The sequence below is a fragment of the Periophthalmus magnuspinnatus genome, chromosome 21 (assembly GCF_009829125.3).
Source record: "Periophthalmus magnuspinnatus isolate fPerMag1 chromosome 21, fPerMag1.2.pri, whole genome shotgun sequence".
NCBI classification, from domain to species: domain Eukaryota; kingdom Metazoa; phylum Chordata; class Actinopteri; order Gobiiformes; family Gobiidae; genus Periophthalmus; species Periophthalmus magnuspinnatus.
The window spans coordinates 27225567-27237263 of record NC_047146.1 but is presented as its reverse complement, the minus strand read 5'-3'; the positions used below and the strand labels follow the sequence as shown (position 1 = coordinate 27237263).

At 37.9% G+C, this 11697-nt stretch overlaps 2 protein-coding genes across 2 annotated transcripts; both read left to right on the top strand.

Moving 5' to 3' along the window:
* Nucleotides 1-4026, top strand: cryba2b (crystallin, beta A2b). Its single transcript, XM_033987105.2, has 5 exons — nt 1-86; nt 1236-1423; nt 2549-2690; nt 3238-3380; nt 3745-4026. The coding sequence occupies exons 2-5, from the start codon at nt 1266-1268 to the stop codon at nt 3890-3892; spliced, it is 591 nt and encodes a 196-aa protein (XP_033842996.1). The 5' UTR covers nt 1-86; nt 1236-1265; the 3' UTR covers nt 3893-4026.
* A 4049-nt stretch (nt 4027-8075) lies between these two features.
* fev (FEV transcription factor, ETS family member) lies at nt 8076-11436 on the top strand. Its single transcript, XM_033987107.2, has 3 exons — nt 8076-8195; nt 10134-10205; nt 10527-11436. Exons 1-3 carry the CDS (start codon nt 8147-8149, stop codon nt 11060-11062), a joined length of 657 nt encoding a protein of 218 aa, XP_033842998.2. The 5' UTR covers nt 8076-8146; the 3' UTR covers nt 11063-11436.
* The last annotated feature ends 261 nt before the right edge of the window (nt 11437-11697 follow it).

The following is an 11697-nucleotide window of genomic DNA, read 5'->3' as shown; positions in this document are numbered from 1 at the left end:
TCCCAAAGCAGCACCCTATAAAAAGGCTTCCAAGGGACCCAGCACCGACATTGATTATACTGGATCTGTCCCACCTCACTACGTCTGTGAGTATCTCTACACACCTCATATTACAAGCTGAAAAATATATGATCATAATAGACGATATGGATATTTACTGTATGTAGAGAGGAAATGCTAAAGCAAATTATGAGTAGGGTGAACATAAATGAAAATACAATTTAGGCTACATTTTGGGCATTAAAAATCTATTATCAAAATGATTTTAAAAAATTATAATTTAATAAAATCACACAAAAAAACAAACTCTCCTGTAAGTGAAAAGATTAATTTCACATTTAAAACCTCCTGACAAGAAAGTGGTAGTATTACTTGTGGTAGTAATAGATTTGGTAATTACAAATGTATTCGATTCGGCATTAATTAGCTAATATCTGTAATGATTTCTGAAATGAATTGTGTCCTAGTACTTATTTGGACGACTATTCTTGCAAGCAATGTTACTTTACATTAGTACTTAAGTATTTCTTTCACCCAAGACTATACTCTCTCTTTATAGAAGACAAAGCTTTGTTTGTGTGGCTCAGTGCTGTGTACTGGGACGTTATCTAAAGAAAGGGAGACCATCTTGAGAGGTGCAGAAATGGAAAAATGATAAATGGGTGGATTTTTCCCCAGTAAGCTTTAAGAGATCCCATAAGAGATGAAAAACTGGTGAATAGCTCTCACTAAATATGCTTTCTTTGAAGTAGTCTTTCTTAATGGAAGAATTAATGAATGTACATGTGACTGGTATGTAGCCCACCCAAGGCACGTAGTTGACAGAAATAATGATATTTGGTTGTTTTGAAAGCTTTGAAAGGTTTGAAAACAAAGGGGACAAGAAACATTTTTTGTATTGACTGTAATGTATCAAATGATTAACATATATATTTTAGGGCCAAAGTCTTAGTATTCAACAACAAAATCTGCACATTATCAATAAATATTTCATTGATGGGGAAGGCCTCATAATGTTGCTTATAACAAGAAGCTAAAATCTATAAATATTGCGTTGCAAAGAAGGATGCTTGAATAAATATATACATGTGCTTAGTTGCACTTATATAGCATAGCATATTTTTATTACAAAGAGCTTAACATACAACCCACCATGCAAAGACATTTTTTAGACAAGTATGATGTTCTCTTTATCTCAATATATTTTCCTTCATTTTGTGTGTTCCCCACAGCAGAGAGTTACCCGTCAGGGATCAGCAGCAGCCATGAACACTCAACAGATGGAGCAGATGGGCCAGTTCAGGATCACAGTTTGGGAAGAGGAGAACTTCCAGGGAAAGAGATGCGAGTTTATGCTGGAGTGCCAGAACATCATGGAGAGAGGTTTCTGCAAGATCCGCTCCATCAAGGTCGAGAACGGACCGTAAGTGGAAAGGACTGGATTGATGTCAGCTTTAGGTCCATACCAAGATATCCGACATGGTTTGCTAAAATTAGTACTAATGTAACATTGAAATCCTAAAATCATCTACATGTTACTGATGAAAGTGAGATCAAGTATACTGGAAAAAAAAACAAAAAACAAAAAAACCAAAATATCCACATTTGAAAATTGATTGAGAATTTTGGAACTATTTTAAAGGTCGGTCTCCATTTTGGGCTTGCATGGTATTTGGTATTTACCCTTTCTGACTGGTATCAGCATAATTTGGTTTTGTTTCAAGCACAATTATCTTTTTTGCGGATTAAGATATTGGGTAAAAATGTAAAATGAAATATAAAATGGGCAATGAATTATATTGAAGCCAGTTCAGAAATCACTTGGAACAGTTATATAAAGATTCAAGCAAGTCAAGAACATTTTAACAGATTAAGTTTTGTTGCAATATACAAAAGTTGTCCAAAAGAACCATTTTCAAATTTCTTATTGTATCATTCATGTGGTACAAATACCCATTAATGACATGCACTAGGGACTTATTCCATTGTTGGCTCCTTGTAAATGGGCATGCATTTGAGTGTGACCCTGCCCGCAGTGAGCTGGCCTGTGCAGCTGACTGACAGCGTGCGTGCGCATGTGTGTGTATATGTGTGAGTGACTGTAGATCAGATAAAGGCGGCAGCAGCTTCCCCTGCAGCAGGGTTCGAGCTGAGCCAGTGTTTGTATTGTCTCCAGTATTAGAACTGCAGGCTGTTCTCACTCTGGTCCTTATTACAATCAAATGTTTTTAGTTGGTAGTACACTAGGCATCAAAGATAATTGGCATGTTCAGGTTACTGTGTATTTGTATTCAATTCATTTTCGTTAGCTTATGCATTTTAATTCAAATTACCCTCACCCCCTATATGCTTTTGAGGTTTATCTAAATAAAAGTGTATTGACCAATGTGTTTTTTATTATCAGTATTCAGCCATGCCTCTATATCTTTATTTTACAGCATGTCAGCAAATAACAAATACTTCAGTATGTAATATAGGGCACTCTAAAACATGCTTATTGCCTCTTTAACATATTTAATTTCCTGTATACCTTGTATGTTTTGTGCAGATGGGTGGGTTATGAGTACCCAGAGTACCAGGGACAGCAGTTCATCTTGGAGAAGGGAGACTACCCCTGCTACGAGGCCTGGAGCGGCAACAGTGGATACAGAACCGAGCACCTCCTCTCCTTTAGGCCTATCAAGTGCGCTGTGAGTTAGACCATTTCAGCCTAGTCTACATTACAACTACTATTAAAATATACATAGGCCATGTCCTTTTTTAATACACTTTTATCCATAGGTTTCAGAATTATGAAAAATTAGGACTTTTTCCATAGCAATTAACAATTTGAAACAAAATCAAATTAATCAAACCAAAATGTTGGAAGCTGGGTTGGAAACCCATGAATATTCTCTTGCTCACTGTGCAAACACATACAGATGAGCAGAACAAGCTGCCAGAGCTTTATTTTTTAAAAGGTGTGCTATGTAATATTTCTGAAGGATCTCGCTGAACATGGTATTGATTTGCCAAGGAGACAAGCAGGTGGGACCACTTGGCCAGGTTGCAAGTCCCATCTGTGGAGAGACAACCCTGCTTGCAGTAAGAATGCAGATGTGCTTAAATACCATATCTATGGAAATAAACAGGTGGTGGACCCTACGCCAGAAGAAAGTTACACAGTGCACCTGTAATTTTATTCGTCCATGCCGACTTAACAAAACTGACCCTCTTGACAACCCTCTTGCTCCTCAGAACCACAGTGACAGTAAGGTGACCATGTACGAGTGCGAGGACTTTCAAGGCCGCAAGTTTGAGATGTGCGACGACTACCCCTCTCTACAGGCCATGGGCTGGTGCAGCAAGGAAGTGCCCTCCATCAAAGTCAACTCCGGAGCGTAAGCCTATCACACAGTGTGCTTATTATTAATCACTGTGAATAGTCCTAAATGGGTTTAGAACTTGGCTATAAATGTGAAATATAAATAACTTCAGAATCACAATCAAATTGAAATTGCAAAAAACAAAATATCCTCTTTTTCTATTAAAAAATCTTCTCTCAATAAATGCAATATTTTATCATGTGCAGTCTGAACATACCATTTTGTTTTTTTCTCAAAATTGTACATCCCTAGTATGGCCTTTTGTTACTGGGTATCTTATACTTTGTAGTCATTATTAGTCCTTATGCACAGTGTTTGAAGATCATATAAATGTGCTATGAATATGAATTATAACTAAGACTGGCGTGACTTCTTACAGCTGGGTGGCCTACCAGTTCCCCGGTTACCGTGGTTACCAGTACATCTTGGAGAGGGACAGACGCCAAGGCGAGTACAGACACTACAATGAGTACAGCACCCAGGCTCATACCAACCAGGTGCAGTCCATTAGGAGGATCCAGCACTAGACCAGAACCGGACCGGACCGCTCTGAACTGAACTGAACCAGGACTACCCCTTCTCTCTTTATGTGGCTCTATGGATAACAACCTACTTCTGGCATGCTAAAATGTGGAACAGGAAATAAAGGTTTTTCTTCAAATCTAGAGACCACTTGTCCTTATTTTCTACATTAAGCTCAAAGTCATTGACTATTTGAGGATTTCAAATTCCAGTATGCAACATTTTGAGGACTCAAAAGATATAATAATTTGGTTTAAATAGTTAACAGTCCTAATATTTCAATATTGGGATATTCAGATTTGAGAATGTGAGAATGTGTACTCCCAAATGGAGGGCAAGAGCCACTTTTCTTCATTGTACTTTCTGTTGAACTATCCAAAGAGTAAATTAAAAAATGTTGAACCTGATCATTTCTATTGGCAACTGCACCGTAGGCCTCACTTAATTATAACATTTGCATTTTAATAATATTATTTTTACCTGTATATTAAATAGCATTGGCCTATATAATGTTGTGATGTCATCTGAAACCCAGCAATAGTAACTGTCAGTCATATCGGACTTGATCTGACAGCCAGTCAGAACAGCCAATTAAAACTAGCAGTTCCAATCAGAGTCCTTTGCCCTGCCATAGTTTTGGCTTTGCATTTATTTGCAGGTTTTGAAGGTTTAGTTCAGTGTTGTGCTTCTGTTAGGTAGTAGATATGTAATTTTGTTCTTGTCATATTGTAATAATATTTCCAATAAACAAGAGCACCATGCTACATTGGCTTCTATTATTTGTTCTTCCACTGTTGAAGGAACAGCAGAAATAGATAATGGAGAGAGTTTTACATGACACATAACTATTTGGAAGTACAGATTGAATAATGGTCTTTTTGGTGTTTGTGATCAGTAATCTGATAGCTCATGTCAGTGCAACTCAAAGCTAACTTTAGCACAGCCAATTAAAACTAGCAGTTCCAATCAGAGTCCTTTGCCCTGCCATAGTTTTGGCTTTGCATTTATTTGCAGGTTTTGAAGGTTTAGTTCAGTGTTGTGCTTCTGTTAGGTAGTAGATATGTAATTTTGTTCTTGTCATATTGTAATAATATTTCCAATAAACAAGAGCACCATGCTACATTGGCTTCTATTATTTGTTCTTCCACTAACTTTATATTTTTAGCCTTGTATACCAAAACAAAATCAAAATAATGTCCCTTACCTAATGCCATTTTGTAGTCTCAAATTTCATGTCCTGAACATAAAAGTGAAACTCTGTCCAAGGTCCTGACTCTTACTTATCTTACATTTACTAACTGTCCAGGTTTACAGTCATGGCTATATGCCAATTTGATTTTAATTCAGTGGCGAAAATAAGTTATTTTATATTTCTTTAAATGAAGGAAAGAGTACTTCACAGCCAGACTAATTCACAAATCAAAAATTGTCACAATGAAATCAACACAATATGCCAATTATGTGTTATATCTTGTCATGTAAAGAGTAATATACTATCTTAATGCCTCATAAAAAGTTATCATTATTGCTTATTCTCAGGTGTGTCTCCTCCCATATTTATTCAGACTTCTGTTATTTTAGCTACTGCTCTATACCATGTGACCAATGTCTGAGCAAGATCTATGAACTATAACTGAAGGTTGTGAACAGCAAACATAGAGAGAAGGTATTTAAGGCTACTCTTACAATTACTACTACTCAACCATACACAAAGCACCACCACAACTGTCTAAAATAGTCGGTCTGAAGTAAAATAAAATAGATATAGATAATACGTTAGAGCCAATTATATCAGATTACTACCATTGCCATTCTAGCTGCTTTCTATCACCTTTATCAACTTTACTACAACTTACTCAAAATGTCCATTTTGTAGTTGTAGTAAAAGTACTTTGTTATTTTTCACCACTATATTTCCACATGTTACTATCACTGTGATTTCAATGGGTATCACCAACTTTACTAAAACAGCTGGTTTGATTTTATAATGAGTACTTAGACATTTTCAACCACCATTTTTCATCTTCTTTACATTATCAGCCCTACAAGGTGTGAGTAATCAGTTTATCCCAGTTTGGACAGTTGTGTGTTTGTCTTGTATCACATGTTGAGATCCTGGAGTCGTTTACCTGCAGGAGCCCTCAGTTCCACACCCAAAATGAACAGGATCTGAGCATAAACTTAACAGCGCATGCACACACCTTTCTCAAACATACATTCCTCCACATGAATAAAGACTCTGGTTTGGAGTGATACGGACACACTGAGGTACTATGGACTTTGGAAGCACTTTGGGAGGAAACAGGTAAGTTCAAAACAGAATTATTATAGAAAACTTTGACAATGTATACAGATATAGTGATATGCTAGTGGTGTAACATGTTGCACTACTTCATAATTTACATATCGAAATCATGCTATACTTTTATTTGTTAACCAACCAAATATATGGACGTTGCCATTACTTACACCAACTTATAAGCCTTATATGCATTTGAATAGATTCCATTATATAGGAAAAAACAAAAGTTAGACTGTCAATTCATGTTATATAGTCAGAGCATTTTAGATTTGAGTGATGCAATTTTACATTCTGTATAACACGGTTGTATCTTTTAAAAGTTGAAGGACATAAAGTGATGGAAAGACTTGCTATGTCAAAGTGGGCCATAAAAGATAAAATATTGTAAACAAGGTTGTGTTTTGTTTCATCAGTGTGCCTGTAACTGCAGAGGTTGGTAGACTTCCTTGGGTCCTGGTCTGGTTTTCCAGGCTTGTTTTAAGTTGCCTGCGATTCTCATGGACTCAGGCAGCTAAAGCAAGTCTGGGACGCAAAAGACACACCCTTCGTCTCCTTCTGACCAAATACATGTTTTTAATAGTGGAAAAACACTTGCTACCGGACTCCTATTGGCAAGACCAAAATGCAAGAGAAAAAAACCTGTTGCAAGCTAGTCATCGCTAATAAATTGTGAATTAAAAGGGACATGTATGTGACTCCTATACGGAAAGTTTTGATGAAATTGTATTTTTTTTTTTTCAATAAACAATTCAAAATTGAGACAGGCATAATAATTTGCATAAGTCAACTAACTGCTGTGATACATGTTTTAGTCATTTTTGTCATATATCAGACCAGCTGTAAGCCATTTGCAATATCGCCATTAGTCCAATTTTATCAGGCTTTAAACCAAATAAGATAAGGTGCCTTATTGTTCCCGGTTGTTCATTGGTGTTTGCCAGATCACGTGGCTATTTGATCACAATCTGCAGCTGCTCTTTATTATAATGAATATCATTATAACGACTTCCATTGCATTTTAAAAAGGGCAGAGCCTTATATGTTAGTAAATATGAACATGGTAAAATTATTTTGGACAATAATGGTTTGTTTTAAATTTTAGAATACCTGCTAATTATATACTTTCTTTGTCAATTTTTCCTCTTGTTACCCAAAGTAGGCTCCGCTTCATATCTCTGTTATCCTCCTCCATCCGGATCATGAGGTCACTGGATTATGACTACTTGCGTTGTCTTTTCTTACAATAAATCGACAGAAAATAAGTCACGACTTCCTCATGCAATAAAATCTGAATCTATAACGGTGCACATATTCCCTGGTCAATTCATAAACGTCATTACGCACGGCTTGTCACTAGAACAAACCACAGAAAATGCATGTGCGTCTATTATAATCAATGGTCTCGGAGTGTCGACCTTGTTACGTTCACAATAAAACCAAAATGCCAGGGACAGACGCTGCGTAACTGTATGTCCGATGACTCTTTGTTTTCCCGTGCCCAATAGAGCGTGCAGTTTAAAAGCAAATACGCTTTATCCAAGGCGCTGGAAGCCTAGACTGTTTGCCCACAGCTAAAGAGGCGGAAAAGTGCGCAAGATCTGAACTGGTTTCCATGTCAAACACTTCAATTCACCATAGAAACTCAGATCTTAACGGCAGAGGAAACTTTATTAAACCGTGATGGCGGATTGATAAGGGCCCAATTTCGCGAGGCCTCTTTTTATTGTGGACAGGCGGCGCGCTGACAGAGGTAAATTGCTCTTTTAATTAAAGCAATGCACCAGGGGAAATTGCTGTCTGAATATTGTCTCAGAGATGGGGGCCTCTGACAGTTGCCTGGAAACTTCAATGTGTCGCGTTTATTCGAGATCGCAGTTATGAGATAAAGTTTAATAAAAATCTTTTGGCGGAGGCAGCAGCCGAATGAAAGGCGAGCTTTGGCGAAGCCCCGAACACAATGAAGCAGGACAGTGGCGGACAGCTCGGGCTCAACATGTATCTCCCAGGTCTGCTGAGGGATGCGGGTGGCAGGGTGGTGGTCCGGTGGTCAGAGCGCACAGTGGGTCCAGTGGGTAGCGTGCGTGGCTCTTTTAGGGGAAAATGAAAGACTCGGTTCCGCAGTGCGCGCTCCTAGACTGACTCCTTTGTCGGAAATCGGAAATCCTTTTTCCTGGACGCGTTTCCTGCTGGTTCTTTGAGCGCTGCTAGCGGAAGACACTCGACAAGCATCGCTCCCACAGCGGACTGCAGGGCGCACGAGGAACCACTACGAACTATTTGTTTAAAACGATATATATATATATATATATATATATATATATATATATATATATATATATATATATATATATATATATATATATATATATATATATATATATATATATATATATATATATATATATATATCCTTTTCAGAACTTGAAAGCGGAACAATTGCCTACTAGATCATAGTCACTGAGATATTTTTTTTTCCAAATCAAATAACCGTGGTGAAGTTGTTTGGATATTTGATATTCGACATATTCGCGTTCACGGACAGAACGACGTGATCTTGACGAAGCAGGGGCACGCGGCTTGGTTTAGGTAGGGGTGTCAGCAAATGTTTCTGTGATATTTAGGGACCATCAACGAAATGCGGTATTGGAACAAATTCAGCAAATTAAAAATAAATAAATCAACAAATCAAAATATAAATAGTAAAATGTATCAATTAAAATAAGACCAGACGTTTATAAGATCTATTTATGGAATATTATTGTGTTTATAAGTCATATTTAACATAATAAATACATAGATAAACGGTTTTTTTCTTCAATAACTTTTAGGTTTAAGAACCACTGACTCCAAACTAATGCAGAAAAATTCTACATGATGAAGAGGATTGGGTACAGCAATTCATTTTTGTCACTTCCATTTTCTAATTAATTATTTTTGATGCAAAAATATTGTTTTTTTTCTTCAATACGTTTTACGTTTTGAGAACCACTGACTCAAAACTAATGCAGAGTAGTTAAACACCATGAGAAGGACTGGGTACAGCAATTGAAAATCTGCCTTTTCAAATTTTTATCAGCATTTTACTGCAAGAAATGAGGGTCTTCTTCAATAGCTTTTAGGTTTTGTGAACCACTGATTCCAAACTAATACAGGATAGTTCTATATGATGAGGAGGATCGGATAAGGCAATTGATTTTTTTTGAAAATCTACCGTAAGGTCTCGTTTCCGATCTTACTCATCATGTAGAATTTTTCTGCATTAGTTTGGAGTCAGTGGTTCTCAAAACTTAAAATCTAATGAAGAAAAATGTTTTATCTATGTATTGATTAATATTATTCATTCATCAATCTTATACATGACTTATCTCATTGCAATTAATTAAATTATTTCTATGTTATCACTTAATTAATTATTTTTTATTTGCTGAATTTGTCCCGGTACGGCAATTTGTTGACGGTCCCTTAACATCACCCGAAATATTTGGACACTTTTGGCAAACTGAAGTTGCGTCCCATGCTTTTGTTTGGCATGATCACGCTTGCCATGTGAGCGAATATGTGAATATTTAATTTTTTTTTAGGATCTCCGTTTTTCTACATAGGATACATAGATTTTTTCCTCTGTGTTACGTTTTTTTTTTTTTTTAACTTTTTCCTAATTACTGGAAAAGGCTGTGCGTAAACACAATTAATGTAGTAATGTAGCCTTTTATCTTCATAAAACAGAATGATGGGATTATATTTTATAGTCTGAAATGTGTCTGTAGGTATTGGGGTAAATGCTGTAATGTTATTGCTATTTAAATTGAAGAGATTTTAAAGTAATTTAAACTGAAGAGTCCGATGCTCATTAAGGAGGACGGCCGGTGACATCTGAGCCGTGCCCTGAGGCGGTGAGGAAGAGGATGGTTTGGGCTGGACATAACTGTGCGTTTTGATTTCAGATCCGACAGAAAATCTTTTGAAAGAAACCAAAGGCACGTCATGGGCTCCCATCAACACCGGAGTGCAGAAAGGTATTGAAGATTATTCCTATATATAATTAATATATTTAGCCTTTCACAAGAAGTCATATCCATAACGTGCCGATATCGATGAATATTTCCTAAACTCTATGCGGAAAGTAAAAGTGCAACTGGCCCACTGTAACAAGCAAAAACTAAAAACAACAACAATATTTACAACATTAAAAACGGCCATATTTCGGAGTACCAGGGAGTATGTGGTTTAGGAGAAGAATTAAAATAAGAACAACCACGTTTTATTTTCCATATTAACCACATTCCCCTAGTAGACCATAATTTCCAAATGGTGTGTGTCTGCCTTGATGTGTGCAGGCAGTGGTCAGATCCAGCTGTGGCAGTTCCTCCTCGAGTTGCTGTCAGACAGTGCCAACATGTCGTGCATCGCGTGGGAGGGCACCAACGGCGAGTTCAAACTAATCGACCCGGACGAGGTGGCACGGAGGTGGGGTGAGCGTAAAAGCAAACCAAACATGAACTACGACAAGCTGAGCCGCGCCTTACGCTACTACTACGACAAAAACATCATGACCAAGGTCCACGGCAAACGCTACGCCTATAAATTTGACTTCCACGGACTCGCGCAGGTGTGCCAGCCGTCCAGCACCGAACAGGCCCTGTACAAGTTTCAGGGCAACTTCTCCCCGCTACCCTTCTCCGGGATCTCCAAGCTGAACCTGGTGGGGCCCGTGGGAGGCGTGGGTCCGTCCGGGTTCTCGTATTGGACCGGCTCGCCCTCCCTGTACCACAGCCACAATTTGCAGCCTCCGTTCAGCACCGTGTCTCCATCGCACATCGGCTGCGTCAATAACATCAATGGCCTGGCCAACATCAACGCGCACTACAACTGACCAAAACAGCCCTTAAAAAGTCTTGAAATGAACTTCTCTAATAATGCTAATGAGATAGATATGACATTGATAATTTTGTTTAACTGTAAAGACGCAAAATGGTTTCCTTTACGCACAGTGTTTTTAAGCCACTCCAAGAGCCAACTCTATTCAAAACACATTTTCAGGAGCTCTATTTAAATAAATAACTTAATTCATTTTTGAGGGATTCAGTTTTAAAAAGAACAAACTTTTTTGTTTCTATTTTTATTTTTTATTTTTACCGTGCCTAGTTTTGTTGACAGTTACCCTTGCAACCCGAGAGCGCAACATTTACTTACGAAGCACTGACGCTATCTAGTGGCAAAGCAAATGCGTTCTATATGTCGGCATAGACAGGATTATTATTAGGCCCGAGCCTGGGACTCCGTCCCGGCGAGGGACTCATTAAAACCGCGTCCGGAGCGTGGAAAATGGCAAAAATCAAGTAGTAAACACGCCCCGACATGGCAGTGAGTGGTGTCAAAAATTAGAACTCGACGAGCTCTAATTGTCACAAAAGACCCCGAGAAAAAATAACGAAAGACGACTCGGTAGCGCCACCTCAAACTTTGATTTTCATGGGGCCTATGGGAGCCCGACTCAGAAAAAAGTCG